General features: G+C 44.1%; 2 protein-coding genes across 14 annotated transcripts in view; both read right to left on the bottom strand.

The window, feature by feature from the left end:
* Positions 1 to 1,750: 1,750 nt before the first annotated feature.
* CCDC195 (coiled-coil domain containing 195) lies at positions 1,751 to 11,241 on the bottom strand. Its single transcript, XM_081861665.1, has 5 exons — positions 11,127 to 11,241; positions 10,195 to 10,323; positions 7,005 to 7,310; positions 4,151 to 4,412; positions 1,751 to 2,116 (listed from the first exon to the last, which is right to left on the bottom strand). Exons 3-5 carry the CDS (start codon positions 7,267 to 7,269, stop codon positions 1,984 to 1,986), a joined length of 660 nt encoding a protein of 219 aa, XP_081717791.1. The 5' UTR covers positions 7,270 to 7,310; positions 10,195 to 10,323; positions 11,127 to 11,241; the 3' UTR covers positions 1,751 to 1,983.
* A 10,633-nt stretch (positions 11,242 to 21,874) lies between these two features.
* Positions 21,875 to 24,321, bottom strand: part of DOCK10 (dedicator of cytokinesis 10) — a 206,601-nt gene continuing 204,154 nt past the window's right edge. For 11 of the 13 annotated variants that reach the window (XM_081861455.1, XM_081861462.1, XM_081861461.1 and 8 more), the window contains 2 exons: positions 23,862 to 23,937; positions 21,875 to 22,496 (listed from right to left, as the gene is read on the bottom strand). In XM_081861455.1, the coding sequence (XP_081717581.1) occupies positions 22,429 to 22,496; positions 23,862 to 23,937 (144 nt within the window). In that variant the 3' untranslated portion in view covers positions 21,875 to 22,428. The remainder of the gene's footprint in view (positions 22,497 to 23,861; positions 23,938 to 24,321) is intronic. The other 2 variants (XM_081861459.1, XM_081861456.1) reach the window with 1 other exon arrangement.

Genomic DNA, 24,321 nt, shown 5'->3' on the forward strand with positions numbered 1-24,321 from the left:
AGTTCTGTTCTCCACAGCGTTAGCCACCCTCCCAGCTTAGTGTCATCTGCAAACGTAATGCGCATCCCCTCAATTCCTTCAACCAACTAGTTTCTAAAGGTGCTGAACAACAATGGGCCCAAGATCCTGTGGCCCCCCACTTGTCACTTTCTTCCAGAATGATGAGGAACTACCAGTGAGTACTCTTTGGGCTCAGTCTGCCAATCAGATACAAATCTACCTAACAGTTACTGCATCCAACCCATGCCCCACTAGCCTCTCTGCAAGAATATCACGGGGGCCTTACTGAAATCCAGATACACTATGTCCACAGCATTCCCCTGATCCACCAAGCCTGTGATTCCATAAAAAAGAAATGTGAGTCATCTGGCATGACTTGCTTTTGAGAAAGCCATGCTGGGTCCTAGCAATCACAGAATCTCCCTCTAAGTGCTCACAGACCAACTGCTGAATTATCTGCTCTAGGACCTCTCCTGGTATTGACGTTAAGGTGACTGGTCAGCAGTCATCTGGGTCTCCACCCTTTTTGAAGATGAGGACAACATTTGCCCACCTCCAGTCTGCAGGAACCTCACCTGTTCTCCAAGTATTCTCAAGGATTATGGACAGGGGCTCTGAGATTGCACCCACAAACTCCTTCAGTACTCTTGAGTGTCAGCATTCAGCATTCAGCATTCAGCTTCAGTCGTATCTGAAGAAGTGTGCATGCACACGAAAGCTCATACCAAGAACTAACTTAGTTGGTCTTTAAGGTGCTACTGGAAGGAATTTTTTTATTTTGTTTTGACTATGGCAGACCAACACGGCTACCTAGCTGTAACTGGAACTATGGAAGGCACCACATTGAGCCGCATGAAATGGAAGTCCAGGTATCTGAAGAAGTGTGCATGCACATGAAAGCTCATACCAAGAACTAACTTAGTTGGTCTTTAAGGTGCTACTGGAATGAATTTTTTTTTATTTTGTTTTGACTATGGCAGACCAACACGGCTACCTATCTGTAGCATTCAGCTTGCCAAGCATCTTTGAGGACCTTTTGCCTCTTCTAATCTCATGGCCATTGACCTCACTCTTGCCTGGGTTGTATCCAGACTCCTATCTTGCTCCATGTAGACTCACTGAAATCAATTAAGTTAGTTATGGCTAACTTAAGTCCCAATTATTTCATTGGGTCTACTTTAAGCATAACATAGTCTGGACCCTAGGTCTGATCCAGCAATGCTCTTATGGTCTTCCTTCTTCAGGAATATTTAGCTAGAGGAAACTAGCCATCAAATCTTGAGTTTGGAAAATGAAAATGCCTACTCATGGAAGCTGGTTTAATATCTCCGGCTAGTAACAGTTTAATTACAAGAGCAATTAAATGCATATATCAGTCATCAGGTACTGTATTAGCAAGCATAGCAAAAAGGGAATACTTAAAATCCACCATGTTTTAATATGTATGTTTTTAGTAATTTGTCAGAATGTTTCAGGGGCTAAATGCAAATGGACACAAACCAAACTTTTATTATTTGAAAGACAGATACGCTCCTGTATTTCTTTCACATACTTTTTAAAGCTTTATAAAATAGACACTATCTCCTCTTCTTTACAAGTTTCTATATTTCTGGCAGTTTGAGCAGTAAAGGGAGGTTATAGTACACGCTCTTAAAAAGACCACAGTGAACACTGTTATATAAAATGCTGTTTAATGGGGTTCCAGAAATAAACCATGAAGTAAAAAATAAAATAAAATACAGCAGAGAGGCATTTGTTATCAGTGGGTTTCTTTCAGCCCTCACATAGGCTTTTGACAGTCTCTGTCACAGGTTTTTCCCCGCATTTGCAAAACAATCTGCCAATGACCTGCAGTGCTGGCCCGGGTGATTCTCTGAGGGCATTCTGCCAAACAGCTTTGCAGAAATGTAATCTGATGCAGGGCTCTCGCTTCAGGCGAGTTTATCTCTGAAGTCAACGGTGGCCCTTTAAATATTCACCGACTCACATGTCCTTTTCAATAATGGTGCTTAACTGTTTTGTGTTCTGATTTTGCGAGCATGTGAAAGAGCCTTGATTTTCTGAATAACGTGACATGTCCATGGGTAACAGGAAACTGACAGCCTTTACTTTACCCCTAGGGAAAAAAGAAACATGTGCAAGATATTTGGAACAAAATGTTATGCGCTATGTTTTACCTTCTGGATCACAAATGTATCAATACAACATAATTCATCATTGCAAATGTATCCTGAATTAGATCAGGGCTGACGAACCATTAGCTCTCCAGATGTTGGACCCTGACTTCCATCTGCCCAAGCCAGCATGGCCAATGGTCAGGATTGATGGTAGCCATAGTCAATAATATCTATGGGCAACAGGTTGCCAACTTTGTCCTAGATTGTATACCAGGGATCAGCAAACTTTTCCAGTAGGGGGCCAGTCCACTTTCCCTCAGAACTTGTGGGGGCCAGACTATATTTTGGAAAAAAAAAAAGGTTGCAAGAGCACCATGAGCCCCGGTGGCTGCTTACCTGTGTCTTGTGAGCAGCAGGGGCTGGCGGCGGCAGCAGTGGAGGGATGATGAGTGCTGTGCGAAAGGGCTCCCGAGAGGGGCTGCTTAAAATGGTGGCCGCTCGAGCGCTGCTGCTGCTGCTGCTGGCACCAACAAACCCAGCCCCCTTACTCCTCTAGGCAGGGTGGGGAGAAGCCAGGAAGAGGGAGGGAGGAGGCACTGCCGCCATGTGAGGGAGGGAGAGGGAAATAACACACGTGCTGGCGATCCACGCAGCGATTCCCGGACCGTCTGTGGGCCGGATCTAGAAGGCAATTGGGCCTGATCCAGCCCGTGGTCCTAAGTTTGCAGACCCATGTTGTATACCTTTTGGGGATTTTTTTTTTTTTTTTGGTGGGGGGGAAAGCATGCTAATCCATACCAGACTATAATGTTTAAAAAATAATTATTTGAATTCCTTTCTGCTCCCCCATGGTGTAGGTTGCACTTCCTACTCATCTAGATGAATCCTCCAGCATTCCTTTTATAAGAACAACTACTCAATGTGGAAGACTCACGGAATAACCACTTCAAAGCCACAGTGCACTATAACAAGACTAGCCATGTAGAGTCTTGCAGATGTTGCTGGACTACAACTCCAATCATCCCTAACAATGGATGGGATGATTGGGTGGTGGGAGTTTGGCTACAATATCTGGAGGGCACTGTGCACTTGTATACGCTTGCAAAGGGTTTACATCTGCAAATATGGCTCCGCATTGTTACCAAATGTTTCTGAAGCAAATACTGGGCATTGCTTGAGAGTTAACATTCATGTGCAGCTTCAGGGTCCTGGTGAAGTTATCCTCTTATGAATAGGGCAAAAGTGTTTCTTGATGCTCCTGTTCCTCATATGGAAGCTAATTATAGTCAAGACATCCAAAACTCTTCTAAATAGATGTGCATGCCCCAAAGGCACCAGTGGGATAACTGGAATGCTTCTCACAGGAGACTGTGATTCTACAAGTGACATTGTAATCTGATACATGTTAAGTCAGAAGCAAATCCTACTACAGCCAATGAGGTGAATGTTGTAGGTATTGTGTTTAGGACTGCAGCCTGAGTCACACAGAGCACTTCACGTAAGCTTCCTCTTGATTGCCATGATAGTGAAACTTGGCATTGCAAAGTTGACATGCTTTGCACAAGGGATATGGACTCTATAGCTCTCTAGATACTGTTGGAACACAACATTCATCATCCCTGATGACTGGAGCTGTTAGAAGTTGCAGTCCAGCAACATCAGGAAGGCCACAGGTTCTCCATCCCTGTTTACAGCTTGCAATATTGCACCGGGAATGCTTTGACTTTTTTTTGGTAAGCCTCTGTAACCAATTTTGGGTGAACAGCAGAATATAAATCTCTTAATAAAATAACTAATTCGTAAATAGATGTCTAATGGATGGATATGGTAATGAGATTTATCAAGCTCATTCTTCAATTAAAGATGCTCAAGTCCAGTCCCATAGCTGTAGGAAGCAATACCAATGATATGAAATTGCCAACTTCTGACATTATAAAATGATTGGAGCCATCAGGTCAACCAGACTTTTGCATTCTTCAATAACCTGACAAGGGATTTCTTGAAGCTTCAACCATCATTTCATTCGGGCCTACCTGCATTTGTAAACATGGTCTTGAAAAGATCTCCTTTTGTTGGATGTACTGCTGGAGAGGCAATCGGATGGAATTTTTGCAACTCCTTTTTCTTCTTTGTTGGTTGGTTGCGTATCTGTGGGAAAGGCCGGCTGCTTGATTATCTCCTTCACATCTAGGGCTCCCTTGAATGGATTCCTCTTGTCAGATTTATGGTGTTTGTTGCCAGGGAGCGAAGGCACAGATGAGGAGATGGAATAACGCCTCACCGTCATAATGCTACCTGTGCAAAGATTGTAATCCATGTAGTTTGGTCTTTTTAAAAAAATAAAATAAAAACAAAAAACCTTTCTCATTAAGAGCCTGGAGTGACAATCTTAACCTAACAGATTAGCTGGAATCTGACTGAGGTGGTGGGACAATTGCCCATGCATCCTAATGGAGCAACCTCCACTGCTAGATAGCACTGACCAGCTTCTCACCCGAGAAGGTATTCCTCTGAAAGCACAAGTTGGCTGATAACCTCCAACCCGAGAAGTGCCACCCTTGAAAAGTGAAGGTTAACTTGTTGGAGACCTTTGAAAGACTGGATCGTGGGCTTGACAAAATTCACTAGTGGGTCAGACCTAGCCTGTGAGACATAGGCCCCCTCATTTCCTGTCGTACAGAATCTCCAAAAAAGAGAGAGACCTGAATTGTACTGGAACCAAGGGAACAAGGGGAGATCCTTACACGTGAGAGCAGCCAGTAAAAAAGGTAAAGGTAAAGGTACCCCTGCCCGAACAGGCCAGTCTTGACAGACTCTAGGGTTGTGCGCTCATCTCACTCTACAGGCCGGGAGCCAGCGCTGTCCGGAGACACTTCCGGGTCACGTGGCCAGCGTGACAAGCTGCATCTGGCGAGCCAGCGCAGCACACGGAAACACTGTTTACCTTCCCACTAGTAAGCGGTCCCTATTTATCTACTTGCACCTGGGGGTGCTTTCGAACTGCTAGGTTGGGAGGCGCTGGGACCGAGCAACGGGAATTCGAACCGCCGACCTGACGATCGGCAAGTCCTAGGCGCTGAGGTTTTACTCACAGCGCCACCCGCATCCCTCAGAGCAGCCAGTACTGGAGCCAAATTGATTGCAAATGCAAAAGACCAATTAAACTGCAAACTGGAGACTTCCTTGAGATATTTTTTATCATTATTTATTAAATTTCTATACCGCCCTTCACAGGGCGGTGAATAATATAAAAACACAAAAATACATACCATAGTAACAAACAAACAAAAAATACCCCCCACAGTATTATTACTATGTGCAACTTGTGCTGAGCTCTTGGCCATTCCCAAAGACCTTTTTGATATGCTGCAAAATGCTACTTAGCTAGGGGAGCCATGTTATCCAGTTGGCCAGATGTTAGGCATGCCACCCAATGCCCATTTACACCATTAGCTGGACTGGATTTCTAGTTCTCTCTCCTTTTTTAAAAGGGAGTCTCTTGCCCTCTGTCCTGTGACAGAAAGCAAAATGTGTTGGCGCCATTCTCCCCAGTGGTTTTGTGGGAAATGAGCCTGATCCCCCCTTGCACTGTTCTTAGCATTCCTATGAGAATTTACTCAGAAGTGAGATCTCTCTGTGTTTTTAATGAGGCTTGCCCTTGAGGTGAGGCGGTCGCCTCAGGTGGAAGGTCTGGGCCCAAGGAGCCTGCTGCTTGCCCCCCTCCTCCTACATGGCTGTGCCCCTGCCTTCTCCTCCACAGACTCATCTGTGGAGCAACAGGACGGTTAAATGGTACACCTGCATTGCTGTCATGGTGGTGACCTGTAGCATGGTGCACCCATGGCTGTTGGAGGCAGTGGTAGGTTCATTTTATTTTATTTTTACCTCAAGTGGCAAAACATCCAGCCTGAGGCTTACTTTCAGGAAAGTATGGCCAAATTCCATCTTTAGACATCTTAGCTTTCATTTAGGCTTTGCAAGGTCGAATGCAAGCCTTCTCCATGTAACATGAAAGGAAAGCCCAACACTTTAAACAATCTATGGCCTTTTAAATGTGGGGGGACTGCTATTATGATATTTTTCTGTGATTGTTTTTTATTGTGTTTTATAATTATGCTATGTAAATTATGTTCTTAATGTCATACACCGCCCTGGGATCTTTGGATAAAGAGCAGTATATAAATTGAATAAATGATTATTATTTTGAAAAACAACAACAACAACAACACTCCACTTCCCTGCTGTTAAGGTAAGAGGCTGCGTGAGGTAAACAAAAAGCAGTGATGGTGGTGCTTAGCCATTTTCAAACTCACAACTTGATTTACATAATTAGCAAACCATTTGTATGTCAATTAGACTGCCTCGATTTGGGAGACTTGGAATATCAGAAGTCTGTATCCAACCTTTAGTTCATGCCTCGTTACAACAGCTGCTTTTGAAATGTGTTTTTTTTGGGGGGGTGCTATTGGGATGTTGTTTTTATTTTTATTAGGTATTTTGTGCTTGATTTCATTCTGTGAAGCGTCCTGAGACCCCTGGGTACAGGGCGGTATATAAATTCAATAAATAAAATTAAAAAAAACAAAAGTAATAATAATTACTGCTGTCCTAATTTCCGAGTGTAACAGGATGAGTTCCTGAGGCCTACCCAGAGCAGCTTGTGACTATCAGTGGAATACTTTAGCTCATCTCAGGGTTAGCCAACACAGTGCCCTCCAGACTACAACTCCACTCATCCCTGACCCATGCCAGCTGGGGCTGATGGGAACTGAATCCAATGACATTTGGAGGGCTCCATGTTGGCTACCCTCCCTCTTCCTCTAGCCCAGGATGGGTCACTAAACAAAAAGTTCAGCCGTAACTTGCCCCATCAGGAATCATGGGTACCTTTTTGCTCCTGTAGTGTCAGAGCAGAGCCTGCCGAGACGTTCCTGCGCAGAGTCACTGGCGAGGCAGCGGCCTCTTCGACTGAGTCTGCGAGGCTCCAGCCCTTGTCCTTTTTGTCTTCGGCCCCTTCTCCATCCTCTCGCTTTGCTGCCTTCTGCCTGCTGCATGTCAGCTGCCCCCGGAGGGCTCTGTTCTCTCTCTCTAGCTTGATGATTTCCGAGCGCATTTCGTGGATGACCTTCATAAGCTGCTTGTTCCCGTCCATTTCCCACCTCCTTGCCAGACGGCCAACCTGGGCGCCGCTTGCTTTAAAAAGAAACCATGAATCCAAGGTGAGGGGCTCATGTGGCACATAAACACACCCGAACAATGGCACTCCCTCCTCTGGGCTCAGCATTGTGCTGTCTTTCACCACCCAAAGAGCCTTGGATAAACTGTCAAGGCTTGAAGAGCCCCTCCATGATTTATTCATTCCGGGTTTCATTTTTCCAAACTGAGTTTTCCTTTGGTGGCAGCTATTTCAGCGCAAAGACATTGGCCCTGTGAAAGTGGCAACGTGTGGGAGTGCAGGCACGATAATTCAAACACAGCATTTGTCATGTGTGTGTTTGTCTTCCTGCATTTGTCCCACCTGTCAAGTTCAGGCATCTCATGCTGGAAGGCTGCATTCTGCCTTCAGCAATCCTATCCTGTCCAGGGCTGCTGAATGCACCAGACTCAGAATTATTCTGAGCTGAAGCCAAGTTCACCCAGCATGCACCTCTCTCACCTCCGCCAACATGCATTGTTCCCTTCTCAGCTTCTTGAGAAGTTCCATTTTCAGAAATGACTTTGAGGGGGAGCGGGAGGGAAACAACGCCTTTCCACAGTTCCCCGCGGTTCCCATTAAACAAAAATGCATTTCTGGCTGCCAACTAAGAATATATTTCCACCCGGCTACAGCTCAGCTTTGTTTGTGGCATTTGCTTGAACAAAGTGTGCACAGCAATATTCTGGGACGGTAAGAAGAGACACATCAAGCATGAATGTTGCATTAGAAACGAAAGGCAATATCATGGGCTGCTCCTGTTACCTACTCCCTGCGAGTATTTCTGCGCAGCAAAATGCCCTCCCGTAGCACTGAGAATTTTCCTTCTGTGATTTGGCATTAATATTAAAACTCAGTGTATTCTCTGATCAGCACATAAATTATTTCAAACCTGTATGCTTTGAACTGAAGTCCCTCCACCCCACTTTATCACCTTGGAAGAGAGCAATTGCGATTCATTATGCAAAGTGGCTAATCATAGTAAAGACTGCGTGCATGTGCCATGATTGGCTCAGCCCTTTACAGATGTTCGGTAAATACAATGAGACTCACTTTGCAGTCGATGTGCACTACCCATATCGGGGCAGTCAATGTGATGCTCTCCAAATGCTGTTGGACTCCCATCAGCCCCAGCAAGCATGGCCAATGGTGAGGGATGATGGGAGTTGTAGTCTAATAACATCTGGAGAGCACCAGGTTGGCTACCCCTGGCCTATATTAATCCATCAGAATTGATGGAATATTTTTAGTTGCTAATGTCAGCTGACAGTCTCTCTCTCTCTCTGTGTGTGTGTGTGTGTTGTATAAAATAAAACAAAATCAAATGAGTGAACATGTGGCAGGAAGGGAGCATATAGGTTCAGACAATGAAACATCTGTATGTAGCCAGGTACACATTTTAACATATACATGCATAGACTTTCTTCAGATGTAAAGACTGGGGTGAAGCCTGCTTCTCTCTGCCCTGTGTGACAACAAGGGATGGGCAGACATGTCAGTTTCAGTTTCTCCCAGTTTCTCATTTTTTCAGTAATAAGTTCAATTCTCCAAATTTCTGCACAAGTTTGCATTTTAAAAAAAGTCCCTATGAAAATTCACCATCATCGTTCTACAATATGCGATTTTGCCTAATATACAGATTTTTTTTGCAAACAAATTTTCCCAAATAGGATGCATTTTAATACTTATTTTCACTAAATATGTTTTTATACATGTTCCTTACCCTAGCATCTGCATTTCTGTACACATTACTTGGCTGGAGAACTGCACTGCAAAATTTGGAGAAGCGCAAATTTTGAACGATGACCATTTTTCAGGCTGCATCTTGTTTTGGAAAGAGCGAAAAAGGTAAATTCGCCTGGTCATGTTCTAACAGTTTCCCTCTGGGTTGAAGCCGCTTCTTCCAAAGCAACATCTGCAACATCTTTCCTGCATCTCTGAGGTAAAGAAACTTAATTTGCCCCAAAGGGAAATTTTAAAAAAGAAAGAATCAGAGGCCACAAGCAATTTGTTATTACCCTCCCTTTTGCATGAACTTGCACAAGGCCCATTTTTGACCCAGTGGTGCTCGCAATTTTACTAAGAGGCTTTGGTCAATCATCTCATTGGTATCAAAGTTTGCAGAGTGAAAAGCAATGGCATGTGAGAGATTCAAACAGAATTCTGTCTTCAAGTTTCTTATTCCTATATTCCCCAGCAAGGGATCATGTGTAGGCTAAGTGATACCAAAAGCACCCAATTATAGTATCATTTCTGACCTCTTGGTTCACTCTGTCAACAATCAGCTTCCACTAGAGGAGTCTAAATGCATATGACCTTTTGATCTTGTATAGGCAATATCTGCTGTAGTCATTTGTTTCTGGAAAGTAATTTCATGCATCTTTTTCCAAAGACACCCAAGGCAAGAAAATATGGAACATTCAAGGCCATAATTGTTTAATAAATGAATAAAATAGAAAACGACCAAACTAGATAGATACCAGCAAAATGAAGGAACCCTTTTAACCTTTGCCTTCAAAGAATACATGAAAGGGGAAGGTTGTCTCTGTCCCCAGGATCCCCATCCATTAGTTCCATGCCAGAAGGGCAGTTTGGCTGAATGTTGGTAGACTCATCTACACAATCAGGAACTTTGCATGACTGGAGCTCCCTTTTCTAGAGAGGATTATTCACATGTTCACCTGAACTCATGAGGAATCCTCCTTTGGCCCTCCCACCCAATGCACGAAGGTGTGAAGCTGCAACCCGTGGAGATGGGGATGGTCCAGTTAGTGTGCATGACCATGCTCCCTCCAATGTATCAGTGGTGGAGAACTTCAGATCCATTGCTCTCCAGAGCTCCCAGTTTGGCCCTTGAAACTGTTTGGGTACAGCCACACCTACCTGCCCTACACCTAATCTCATATATGGTGTCAGGTATAGAGCAGGTAAAGATGTGGCTGTGATGACAGGTGGTGGAAGGTGACAGGTGGCCATTGCGATGTTAGGTGAGTCACAGTGGTCAAGCAAGACCTGCAGGGTGAGAAGAGAGGAGGAGATCAGAATCCTACCTGTTGGCTGGATCCAGCTCCCTGTCTCTGCTCTGTGTGTTTCTGTGCAAAAGGCCTGAATCGTGGCAAGGTTAACACACAATAATATAAATCAGAAAGCACCTAATTACATTTCTGGAGCAACTGAAAAACAACAACACACTGTTGCCCTAAAACTAAGCAGTGAGATGGACCAGTGAACCTCCCTAGGGAGGCTATAGCATAATAGCTGCAACACTTCAGAGGAAGCCCGGTCCAGCTCCCAGGACATCCTAATGGGACCTTTCAGAAACAAGGCAGATGGAGAAAACATGCCCAAACGCGGCACGTGTCCCACTCTATTTGGCAAACAGTATGACCCATAAGTGAAGGAGGATGCCTCAGGAATTTAGAGTGTTCCTCATAAAAGCTTGCTTTCAGTAGACGGTGACAGCTACTCTGCTACTGGAATTGCTAAGCAGCTGTTTACAGCCATTTGTTATGCTGAGCTGCTTCTGCTGTTCCAAAATTTAGACAGGTCAATTCTTTGTTGTTTCAACAAAAGCCAAATGGTTTTGCAAATAATCACTGTGAGCCTGGAATGCACTTACAGATATGCAAAGATTCCCCCCCCCCATAAATGATGGATGTACATATGCGGACACCAAAGTCATTCGCCTGGGATAAATTCAACCGAGAAGGTTTTAGGAAGAATGCAAATTTATCTAATAAACTAATGATTTAGTCACTGAAATGTTAACTCCCTGCTTTTCAGATATCATTGATCAAATACAGTGAAAGCCTTACCTTTTACACAAATGTCCTAGTGCAGTTCAGAGGCATATAAACATGGACATCCTTGGAGGGTTATAAGCAGAGGTTGGATGGCCATCTGTCATGGATGCTTTAGCTGAGATCCCTGTTGATCACCCTCAAGCATAGGCATAGCCAAAGGGAGACGGGGGCAGCCGTTTCCCCTAGATCAAGTAAAACAATAGAAATACTTAACTAATTGACCAATCACATCAGTTTCCCCTTCCAACAAAAATCCTGGCTGCATCCATACCCTCGGGGGTCCCTTCCAACTCTATGATTCTATTATTCATGTTCTAGATGGATGAGGAGCCATTTGACTGAACAGGTGCTGCATATGCAGTTACACCTCCAATCCAATAGGTGGTGTTGCCAGAAATTCAGCAAAAGAACTTCCCAGGTAGAGTAGTGAATAAGGTTTCCAGGATTGGGCTGGGCTGAGGACTAATTGCCTGTTATTAATAAACACCAGATCTATGCATGTACTGCCTGAATATTGCTGTGTGCACTGTGTGAGTCCCACAGTACTCTAAGCATAGGGAGACATCCTCGTTCTGGGTGGCTGCTACTGGATTTGTAAGTCTCTTCTCCTAGAGACTCACCAAAGCCAGAGCCTTTATGGCTTCCTGCGCAAGACATTTTATCTGGCTGCTGTTAGTCAAGGATGGAAAAGCCAAGGCAGAAGAAACCACCATTGCGATCAAAGGATTATGCATCCAAGTCATGCCACAGTGGAGCTTGGGTATGAAAACATGGCTCAGGTAGATCAGTTGCTTGATTTTGACACATTAACCCACTTGGACCAACATTAATGTCTCTTACATAAGGGATGTTGCTTCGGTTTACGACATGTACACCCAGCACCATGTGAAGGGTGTCTTCTCTGCATCAAGAAAGCCGTAGGAACGTGGCATGTATGATTTGGCCACTATGCAAGATCTTTCCCCTTCTGGTGAAAGACAGGAGGATCATACCAGTTAACTGATTAATACTTCTACTTGTACACCTGCCCAGCTTACTTATGTGTTCCCCACCCTAGGCTGGTCCCAGCCCATATCATGCAAGGTTGCTGCTGCAAGATGTGATGGGATTTGATGCTATGGCTAGGACAATAAGGTGTCAGTATCAAGTTTGAAAAGTGTTCTGAGAAAGGTGTTTTCTGAGCCTCTGTACTATCCTGTTGGGCACACACACAGGATTACCAGGGCCAGTCCAACCTAACTTGCAACAATCTGTGGCTGCGCATACCTGGCTCATCTGAGGTCCTCCAAACCTGCCTGATTTGACTCAGTCGTTGGCCAAATCTGGTGCATAGCCCTATTAGATTGGGCAACCTTTCCCACTGAGGAATGTCATCTTAAAATAGGACATGTTACCACCCTGTATTCAGGGAATGGTAGAACTGAAAAGACAATCTTCATATCCATTAATCCACAAAATCCTGTAAGTATTAGTGTGACATTTTACAACTCCAATTCAAAAGGAAAAGGTTGAGAAATAGAACGTATTCTGCTGTGTTTACGCTTTTATGCTTTGCTTTTTTTCTCCAGCATGCTTACAAACAGCTGTAATGTGCATGCTATGAAAGTAATTGTGATAGGGATTGCCAATGTTGTAAAAAAAAGTAAAGGTAAAGGTCCAGTCAAAGGCAACTGTGGGGTTGCTGCACTCATCTCGCTTTCAGGCCGAGGGAGTCAGCATTTGTTGACAGACAGCTTTCTGGGTCATATGGCCAGCATGACTAAAATGCTTCTGAAGCAATGGAACACTGTGACGGAAACCAGAGCGCACGGAAATACTGTTTACCTTCCTGCCGGAGCGGTACCTATTCATCTACTTGCACTGGCGTGCTTTCAAACTGCTAGGTTGGCAGGAGCTGGGACAGAGCAACGGGAGCTCACCCCATCACATGGATTTGAACTGCTGACCTTCTGATCAGCAACCCCAAGAGGCTCAGTGGTTTAGACCACAGCGCCACCCACATCCCTGGAACCTGAAGAAATTATAACCCCACACCTGAAATTAGATTTAAAAGAAGCATTCAGTTCTGGCCGATAGAGCAAGTTGTAGTGTGTGTGATTGTGGTGCCCACAACAGTTTATCCAGTTTGCAAATTCAGCCAAAAAGGTTTATGACTCCTCTTATAATGAACATTATGACAAAGAATGTTATTACTTATACTATACAGCTACAGCTGTTTATTTCTCATGTGATTGGGCACTTGCCTTTGGACACAAATTTGAAGATGGACATTCCAAACAGTCCAAGCATTCACCTGTACACCCCTGGCAAGAATATCTGCACCACCACTGGGTGAGTAGTGGGAGGTTTTGCTAAGAGCACAAAAGAGATGCTGTCTGATCCAGTCCTTGTTTTGCTTTTCCTATTAATGCAACAAAGAGCTCCTTTTTTATTGCTCATGTGTCCTTTATGTGGAATTTCACATAATTGGGTATGGAAAAAGTATGTCATATTCAATGCGAGGGTGATTTAATGCTCTCCCTTCCTTCTCAATATTAACCAAATATGCCTGTTGCAATCAACCAAGGGTCATCTAATAAAACTTCCCCTGTGAATATCGAGACATAATTACTCTGCAAGGAATGATTCCTATTAAGCATTAAATGAGTCTTCAATTTGAAATGGAAACCTTTGCCTGTGGTTTGATGTCACTGAAGATGTGATTAAACATAAAATATGCATAACTCTTAACTCCTTTAGGGGTGTTGGGATGACACCAACTAATGCATAAATAATACCTCAATAGATTCGTCCAATTTTACCCAACGGCAGAAAACCTTCATTTGTGAAAAGCGTGTGCTATTAGAGTTCACAAAAGTTTTGAATGCTAGTGGTACCAGGCTGTGACCAGGTGGCAACACAAGGAATTTGCCTTATGCTAAGTCAGAACATTGGTTTATCTAGTGTTGACACTGACTGGCAGCAACCCCAGCCTTTCCTGCAGACACCAGGGATTGAACCCGGAACCTTGTTTGTGCAAAGCAGATGTGCTACCCCCAAACTAGGGCTATTCCCCTTAGTTGATGATGAAAGCTGTTGTTGTTGTTGTTATTATTATTACCCCACCCATCCGGTTGGGTTTCCCCAGCCACTCTGGGCAGCTCCCAACAGATTAAAAACAGAATAAAACATCAAATATTAAAAACTTCCCTAAACAGGGCTGCCTTCAGATGTCTTCTAAAAGTCAAATAGTTGTTTATTTCCTTGACATCTGATGGGAGGGTGTTCCACAGGGCAGGCACCACCACCGAGAAGGCCCTCTGCCTGGTTCCCTGTAACCTCACTTTGTAGTGAGGGAACCGCCAAAAGGCCCTTGGCACTGGACCTCAGTGTCTGGGCTGAACGATGGGGGTCGAGACGTTCCTTAAGGTATACTGGGCCGAGGACATTTAGGGCTTTAAAGATCAGCACCAACACTTTGAATTGTGCTCAGAAACATACTGGGAGCCAATGTAGGTCTTTCAGAACCGGTGTTATATGGTCTCGTCGGCCACTCCCAGTCACCAATCTAGCTGCTGCATTATGGATTAGTTGTAGTTTCCGGGTCACCTTCAAAGGTAGCCCCACATAGAGCACATTGCAGAAGTCCAAGCGGGAGATAACTAAAGCATGCACTACTCTGGTGAGACAGTCTGCGGGCAGGTAGGGTCTCCGCCGGCATAGCAGATGGAGCTGGTAGACAGCTGCCCTGGACACAGAATTGACCTGCGCCTCCATGGGCAGCTGTGAGTCCAAATGACTCCCTGGCTGCGCACCTGGTCCTTCAGAGGCACAGTTACTCCATTCAGGGTCCCCCCCTGCCTGCCCCCTGTCCCCCCAAAACAGTACTTCTGTCTTGTTAGGATTCAACCTCAATCTGTTAGCAGCCATCCGTCCTCCAACTGCCTCCAACTGCTAATCATTCCCCCCTCCATCCCCATTTTGTTAGATAAGCCTGTAAGGCCAAATAATACCTACCGGTACCTATAATCCCAAGGAGCTTTCATACTGCACTTCACCAGTGATCAATAGCTTAGCATCTGCAGTCAAGGTCTGCACTACAACTTCTGGAAAATGAAAGATTCTTGATTGGAAGACGTGTTTCCGGCTGTTCCTCCAAGTCTGAATCCTGTCCAGTTTGCCCAACGGTAGGACTGGAGGGTTGCAAGTCCTGATAAAAATTTATCATCAGTGCTTTGTGATGCTTCCCCTCTCCCACCCACCTTGGTTATAACGTCCAAGGTCCACTCTAGGTTTTAGATTAGATTAGAAAGACACAAAGCACTCCACAGTTCAGTGGCAGGGTATATGCTTGGAATGCAGAAGGCCCCAGGTTACAACCCTGGCAGCTCCTGTTGAAAGGATCAGAGTGCAGGAGGTCCCCTGCTGGGAATGTGGAGAGATGCAGCAGGGCTGAAAAGACAATACCAGACTAGATGGCCAGAGGAAAAATAACCTCCCTAAATTCCTGGGCACTGCTCAGCTTTGTGATATGTGACAGGAAATCTGAAAACTCTCTAGTCTGGGATTCTAAGCACGAAACCTTGACACGTGCTTAGTGTCTCTAATGGTCCTGCTAGACAGGGATCAAAGAAAACTGAGTCACATTTCTGAGTGGTGTATTGGGAAACTGCGAAAGGAGGGCCAAGAAGCTAAACATCACTTTGTTCTTAGGTTTTTTTTTTACTCCATGACCAAGAACTCTTGAGAGTATCTATTTTATGCTCTGCTGTTCTCATGTCACAGATCTGAAGAAGGAACTGAGAAATTCAGCCAGTTTTCTGCCCCTGTTTCCATTTCACAAGTAATGGCAACCTATTAGGCAGGCAGCCCAAGTGAGGGAAGTGGAAAAGTATTTCAAAACAATCCCAAAGTGAAAACCTTGTCTAAATGTTAATTTTGTCATATTTTAGAGAGGATGGAAGGTCAGAGGCAGCTCATTAATATCTTGCAGTAATTAATGCCTTGCTGCGATGGTTGAAACTATCCAATTATTTGAAACCTGGTGAGGAATTTGGAGGGGATCTCTATTTTAAGTTCCTCACACATTCCGTCCCACCCCCCTGACACAGAGATTAATTGCCTGGTGAGAAAAGCAATGTAGAAACTAGCCCTAATATGAGGTGGAGAACCTCAGAACCAGGGGGAAGTGTGGCCCTCCAAAACATCTGTCTGGTCCTCAGGACTCTCCTCAGGTCCATGTTTCACCAATCCTACCTCATGTCATTCTTAAGTAATTTTGCCTGTCTAGAATGTTTCTCCTGGATGGAATTTAAGCTCCTTGATGGAGCACAAGAGGGAGGTGTGTGTGTGTGTGTGTGTGTGTGTGTGTGTGTGTGTGTGTAGAAACTAGCCTACTGTTTTGTACTTTTGCTGCTCCACCCACCCTGGGCTCTGGCCCTGCCCACCACTGGCATGTGGCCTCTGGTAATTTGTCCAGAAGGAAATGTGGCCCCCAGCCTGAAAGGCAGGGGTGAGGAAACGTTATCAACCGAGGGCCATGTTATCTTCTCCACCAGCTTCTGGGACCAAATGCCAGTGGTGGGTGGAGCCAGTAGCAAAGGTGGGTGGAGCAACAAATGTTAACGTCCCTCTCCCTATCCATCTTAGGTGAGCAAGAAGCATTATCAGAGTCCAAAGATGCATTCTAGCAAGGTGAAAATACTCAAAAGGTGCAAAGCAGGGTTGGAGAGGGTGTGTGTGTTCTAGGAAAAGTCTCGAGGGCCAGACAGAGAGAGGACTGGAGGGCTGCCTTTGGCCCCCGTGCCTGAAGATAAGCCAACAGCATCATCCATCTCTCTGATGATTAGAGAGAGTGGTTTGTCTAAAACCTCTTAGTGAGTTTCTTCATGGTAGGGGGTGAGGTTCAAAATGATAAGCCCCTGATTTATAGATCAGTAGTTGGCCACTACACCACAGAGTCTACAGGTTGATATGTTGATGGATGGAGGTAAAGCCCAGGCTTAAGCGGCTGGGACATGGGGACAACCCATCAGGATAAGGTGAAGATTATTGTATTTTTGCTCTATGATACTCACTTTTCCCCTCCTAAAAAGTAAGGGGAAAGGTCTGTGCATCTTATTGAGCAAATGCAGGCTGCGCAGCTATCCCAGAAGCCAGAACAGCAAGAGGGATTGCTGCTTTCACTGCACAGTGATCCCTCTTGTTGTTCTGGCTTCTGAGATTCAGAATATTTTTTTCTTGTTTCCTCCTCCAAAAACTAGGTGCGTCTTATGGTCTGGTGCGTCTTAAAAATACGGTAGTTACCTTTCCATCTACAGTGGAATTTGATGCTCCTCTACTTAGAAGCAAGCAATTTGAGTTCAATGGGTACGTGTGCATAGGATTGCAGCCTGAGTGCAGGACTAGATCTGTCCAAGCAGAGCGGTGGCCTCCAAGATTGGGACCCACTTTGCCCCCCAGCCCATCCAATCATTAGGCACCTAAGGTGGCTGTTGCCAAGGGGCAAGAAGGTCACAGCTGTGTGTCAATGCACTATGGCAGGTGCTGGGACCCTGTGGCCTTCCAGATGTTGTCAGACTTCAACTCCCATCAGCTCCAAAACCCTGTGCTAGAACATTAGGCTTTGCATCTAAGGAGACCTAGGTGTAAATAATCAACAAAGCTTACTAGGTGTCCTTGGGTCAGCTGCATACTTGGATCCAGGAAGAAGGATGTGTGCTGCCTTGAGTTCTTTGGAGATAATAAATGCAATAAACCATTATCATTCCTCTTTAGGAGAGGAATTAAGCACACAAGAGATTGCCCCAAGTCAACCAGTAAATTTCAGACCTTTCAGAGGCCTTCTATTTAATTCTACCAGTGTGTGTATATTAATGTTGGGGAGTGTATTAAGCCCGGCTGCAGAAAAGAGAAATACTCTGTGGTACTCAGTGCATTTTTTCTGGGGGTACGCATACCCCTAAACATTTTGTGAATCCAAGTTTGGTCTCAGAGAAGGGCAGTATGTCAATATGAGTAGGAAAATGAGAGTACCCCTAAACTTTTTTTTTAAAGAAAAAAAGCGCTGGTGATACCAGAATCTACATTTATAAATAGAAATGTGCTTGGATGCAATGACATCTTAATTCAGATTTCAGGTGGCTGTACAGTAGCATTAATCAAGGCTCAGAGTGACAGAACATCTCAACAGTTTAAGAATATTGCAGTTACTAACACATACTGCCAGGCATAAAAACTGAACATAATGAAAGAAATTTCAAGGGTAATTGCTTTTATGGATAGAGTAGCTTGTGGCTTGACCACAACTGTAATTACATTTGTATCTTCTTCCTGATAATGATGAAAAGCAGCACAGCAAATTGGAAGAGGTGTCTCTTTTCTAAATGCGGTTTTAGAACTGAAACCAGCTCTCATATTTCTAGGATGGTAAGGGCAGCCTCAAAGTGTCAAACAGGCACTTCTCCAGGAATTGCCAGCTTGAACTACAAATATACCTTAAAACATATGAGCTACACATTAGCATCTGGAGGTGTGACTGGCTGCTTATCTGGTAGAGGTAGGGAAAATCAATACATGAAGTTATATTCTTTCTGGGCCACAGCTGGTGGCTTTAAGCGTTTGCACAGCAAGCATTTTAAAACTGATTTCCATTAGCCAGGCATCCTTATTGGAAAATATGCATCTAAATTGCATGTTTATTCAGAAGCAAGTCCTTCTGAGTTCAGTAGAGTTTACTACCAAGTAAGTTTGCACGTCATTGCAACTTTGCAGTGCAATCCTATATACTCCTCCTTAGAAATAAGCCCAACTGAGTTCAGTAAGAGTTAGTCCCAAGCAAGTGTGTCTATGATTGCAGCCTTGTGTGTCTTATTTACAACTGCACATTCTGCAGTTATATTGGACAATAAATATACAATGAAGCAGCAATAAAACTAGCACATTGGCATGGTATCAAATTGGATGGGGGTGTGCATGTTGAGCAGGGGCATCTTACCCATAGAGGCTAGTGGTGTGGGGCACCAAGTTCTAGAGGGTGCCAGGGAAGAGGCGGAGGCTGGACGCGGCGCCTCCCAGCATCAACCCGTGTCCGCCATGCCGCACCGAAGCAGCACTGTGCCTGGAGCCTCAGTCTGCCATGGCCACCATGGCATGAAGCGGCCAGCTGAGCCAGGAAGTGCTGCCTCCAGCCTCCTCCGCCTCTTCCCCACCGGAGGAGCTGCCCTCTAGCCACTGCCCACCTCCTCCAGCCCTGCCGGCAGCGCCGTCCTCCCTAAAAAAACTCTGGGAAACGGGGGGCGGAGGCGGCAACGCCGGAGAGAGCTTTGCACCATGGCGAAGGATATGCTTAAGACGGCCCTGATGTTGAGATTCCTGCATTGCAGGGGGTTGGAATAATGAGCCTTGGGATCCCTTCCAACTGTTCAATTCTATCAGCCTATTATTCTATGAAATAATCAGACCAGAGTGACCAGGCTATCTCACTTCAAGCATCTGAGGCACACAAGCAACCAAAATCACTCCAGGAAGACTAAAACCATTTGCAAAATTAAGCATAGAACCACTGGTTATGTTCTGAAAGACCAGTACTTATACATTGTACATTCAGATCTTACAGAACCGTTATGTTAGTCTAAGACTGCTCTAGCAGTCCTGCTGTTGCTTGGAAACTTTGTCACGGCTGTGCTGGTGTTTCTGATTCAAATGAGCTGAAAAGTCTCCCAGAGGATGTCTACATCGTGCTTAAGTCACGAGCGGCATTTTAAATGGCTGTACCATATCTGGGACCAGGAGGGATACAGCAGTGCTAGAGCTAGTGCCAACCCTCGTTTCAAAACATAACTAGTGACATTGGGCTCAAGGGTCCTGATGATAGCAGGAAAAGTGATGTGCTCAGGTAACAGAATATAGGGCCAATAAATTGTTCCAATTAGGTCCCCCTTGCCTCTATCCAGAGAATGGAAAAACACTACCGGCTCCTCCTGATCACTGTTACCAACCTTCAGAAAGAAGCACTTTTAACAACATACACAGGCATTTTCTTGTTATATTTTCCTCAGCAATGCAGGAATTGCAACTCCTAGAAGATCACCGTGTAACTAAAAAGTTACTTTCAGACACTGCGTTTTCGTTAACAACCCTGTGATTTTAGTGGTTTTTAATTTTCCCAGTGCTGAAGATGAAAGACAGAGCTGTCCTCACCAGCATGAAGATTAGATCCATGTGGTTATGTGGCTGAAGCTGATAATGAGACACAGGCTGATTTTCATTACAAGCGAGCACTTCACTCAACAGTGTGTATTATAGAAGTGACAGACGGAACTATTATCCACACACAAGCTAATGCTAGCACTATATAAATGAGAAAAGGGAACTGGAGCAGTATAGTGTATTATGAGTAAGCAACCCCCCCCCCCCGTATTACAAGTTATCTTCCATGAATGAGAGTAAAATACACAAATAAGTGCAAAAGTTGATAATAGAGGGGGTAAAGGATAATATTTAAGAACAATGAAATTTTACCCTTTCCCTCTTTTATCAAAACTGCCTTGATTTATATATTTGCAGACTGTCCGAGTCAGCAAAATTGCTGTGTTCCAATGAGAAAAGTAACCAGTGGCAACTCACAAAGTGATGGGACTGCTTCTCTGGTTTGAGCAGGATGGAGGATCACCGTTCACTCCATTTCTTCAGTCCTGCCCCCCATGTCTTTCACTCACTCAACACATCTTGTTTGATCTCCATTACGTACTGCTCTCTACAGTCATACACACCTTCACTTATTCTTCCCTCTGTGTACACATATCACCCAACTTTTTCACATACTAAGCTACACATCCCATTCTTTACCTTCACAAATGCACCTACCAATCCATCCATCCACCCACCCACCCACCCACACACCCACCCACACACCTCATACCCCAGTTGCACACAAATACCCAACACAACCAGGAAGGGTACCACAAGCCCTTTTAAATCACAGCAAATTCATCCAACTTTGAAAGATAATCACCTTTCTAAATCAACTTCATCTCAGCAAGGGCTAGGAAGGTGTCAGCAACATTCAAAGGACTATCCCACAAGAGAACTTCATTTGCATGCCAACATTCCCAGCTCCTCACCTTTAAAGACAGGCAGAGTCTTCAAGCACAGTTTGGGCAATTTCCTCACAAGGATGTTCCAGCTCTGAAATTCCTGCACTGAGCAGAAGGCTGGACAGGAAGATCTACAACAGAGATGTTGTTGGACTCCAACACTCTCAAGGAGTGTAAAATCACATTTAACCCTCAAGCAAACCACCCTGGGCTTCTTGGAGGAGGGGCCAGATAAAAATGTGATAGATCAGAGATAGATCAACCCCAGCCAGCAAGGAAATCCAGTAACATCTGGAGAGTGTTTGGTTCCCCACTCCTGTGACAGGCAGAATTGTGTGTGAATGTACCTTAAGTTTATAATGCCAGAGTGGGAGGTGATCAATGCCTCCTGAGCCCAGCTGAGCCTGTAATCTGCTGGCTGAGCTGGAGATCTGCTGCACCTTAAACAGCTCATCCCAATGGATCTTACCATAGGATTGCCCCTCAATGAAGAACTTTTTATGCAGGGGAGAAAGGAGAATACAGTAGGCAGGGAAAGGTGAATGAAATTGAGTGCATGGAACCCTGAACCAAAGCACTGCACAATGAAACACTCCTGTTGCAGGACCCAACTTGTATGGTGAATTCACAATGGACATTGCAACATGCCGATGAATTCCCGTATCACAAAGAAATAATTATCAGTAATTTTCTACACATAGACAAATATTTTAATATAATTGTATCCGAAACGTTATCCACATTTTAGTAATTATTAACTAAAAACTTTGTAAAAATGACATATTTTACACATCTTCTATTTACAATCGCAATATTCTTAAAGGTTATAAAACATCCACTTTTGACTTTTAAAATATATGTATACTAGGACTTGTATTAGATTATATTATCATTTACAGCAAGCGTAAGGCTTGTTGAGAAACCGAACTTTCAATGGAAATATCACGTTCAGTCTGTTTAATAAAGGCTGAACCATAATAAAGAAAACCATAGGAAATGTGCAAATATCAGGAAAGGCAAGAACATTAAAAATATCAAACTTACAATTAAAAAAAAAGAAAACACTGAAAATGTTCAATAAATTAAAACAATGCACCGCGTTTCATTTTCATGGGATCCGTCATGATTTTGCTTATTCAGAATAATCCCAGTTTTCTATCAATCCGCCGAAAGTCAATTTCAGTCATCAAATGTCAGCGCTGGAGGCAATCAGCGGCCCAGGTGGGCCTGTGATTGTTCTACTGATTGCATGGGAATAAGTTGGTTCCAATCCTTGCTGCTTTGCCGAATCCTCCTTGTACGTGATCTTTTAAAGAACAAGTTTTTTAAAAAGACTTATGAGATGCAGAAAAACTGGCAGAAATCAATACAATTGCACTATATTAAACACAGCTGTTCCAAAATATAACTTTCCAAGGATCGTACTGGATGGCAGTTACTGCCATATGAAAAGGAAGGCAAGCATGGGGCCTTTTGCCACTTTGCTCATTCCTCCCCCAGCCCCCTTCTGGAATCCTGTAAGGTGGAATGCTCCCTGAATAGAAAGCGGAAAGCAAAACACACTAACACCCCCCCCCCACCAAAAAAAACCCCTGCCCTGATTCCAACTTTTGCTTCTGTCTTTGTAACATCACCATGCTGCTTCTGCTACAGAGAGAGGTTCGAGGTTCTTATATTAATTTACAAAGCCCGGAACAACTTAGGTCCAGGGTATCTTCAGGCGATGTCTGAACACTTCCTTATATTCCCAGCTCCATCACTGAGATAATCTGCAGGAGCCTTGTTGGTCATTTCCCAAATTGGTGATGCTCGTTTGACAGCAAGAAGAAACTGGTCCAGCATTGTGGAATACTCTGCCAATAGAGATTCAGCAGGTGCCTTTTGTACTACCCTTTAAATGCCTACTGGAAACTTCTCTATTCTGCCAGGTCTATGCGGGCAATTAAGAAGATCACTTTCCACATTGGTTCATTGATGTCTGGGTTTTAAAATATTTTTATATGTTTTTTGTTGCAGGTTTAATGTATTATTGCTGTAAATAACTTGGGCATTTTTCTTTTTGTGATGTGACAGTATAATAACAACAATAACAATAACAACAACAATAAAAAACATGATTGCTATGGCACTTCTATATCTCAAAACATGTATATGAATCTGGTTTGCTGTGATTACAGGTCACATTTACCAAGTTAGGTAAAAATAATAGTGTTTGTGGGGCACAAATGTTCAAAAGAAATATTAATGCAAGTGAGAAGTGTGTGTATTAAAAAATAAACATAGGGAATGGGCCTCAGTTATAAGTCCGCAAAGGCCTAAACCAGAGTACACTGTATCCTATCCTTACATTTCTCTCTGATCCCATATTATGTCCTAAGCTCTTTAAAGGAAATGGTGACTCATGCCCATTCCCAGTGCTATTTTTCTAGAAAAAGAGGTGCTGGAGCTCACCACAAACTTTCCCCTTATTCTCTTATGTCAATGGCATCCATCTGAGAGGTGTCAGAGCTGAGCTCTGGCTGAAAAAAGCCTTGCCCATTCCTATGCTACAAGAATCGAAACAGAGATGATGTCTTAAGTAGACAGTAAAAGTTGGGCTACACAGAAGACTAGCCAAGTGAGGATGTATGACAGTAAAGGAGCATGTAGACATAAAGAAAACCAAACATACCGCTTTTGGCTATAGTATTGAGGGAAATGTTAGACAGTGAGGCAGAGAAGTTGTATAAGCAGTGACCATGACAGAGCTGTCAGAAAAGAGAGAGAGAGAGAGAGAGATGTTGATGAAGATGCCACTGCCATGGAAGGCACAAACAATGTGACAATGATCAACGCAATGAGCAACCCCCAAAGCCCAGGCGAGAAAATGCAGTTAAGGGCTATTTGTGGTTGAGACACAAACGTTATACTTGGATGCGGTAAAATTACAACAGGAGAGTTGACCTTTTCGGTTTGCATGGTTAATATATGTCCTGAGGTGGTGAAAGCTGAGATCTACCAAGCAAGCTTAAAGGGGTAACCCTATACCCAAACATCTCCCATGGCTGTCTGCTCACTCAGGTGCTCTGGGAGGGCAGGACTCTTGGGGTGTGCAAGTGGGAGAGGTGCCACTGCCAAGGTGTATGAGGCAG

Source organism: Podarcis erhardii (genome assembly GCF_964252035.2).
Source record: "Podarcis erhardii genome assembly, chromosome: 5".
In the NCBI taxonomy this organism is placed as follows: Eukaryota; Metazoa; Chordata; class Lepidosauria; order Squamata; family Lacertidae; genus Podarcis; species Podarcis erhardii.

What these genes read in the sequence shown, in the direction of transcription:
- CCDC195 (XM_081861665.1), bottom strand. Translation starts at nt 7,269, where the DNA reads ATGGACGGGAACAAGCAGCTTATGAAGGTCATCCACGAAATGCGCTCG. An exon ending in GACACTACAGGAGCAAAAAG is followed by an intron (nt 4,413 to 7,004) that starts GTACCCATGATT and finishes ATCTTTGCACAG; the next exon opens with GTAGCATTATGACGGTGAGG. An exon ending in GACCATGTTTACAAATGCAG is followed by an intron (nt 2,117 to 4,150) that starts GTAGGCCCGAAT and finishes TTTTTTCCCTAG; the next exon opens with GGGTAAAGTAAAGGCTGTCA.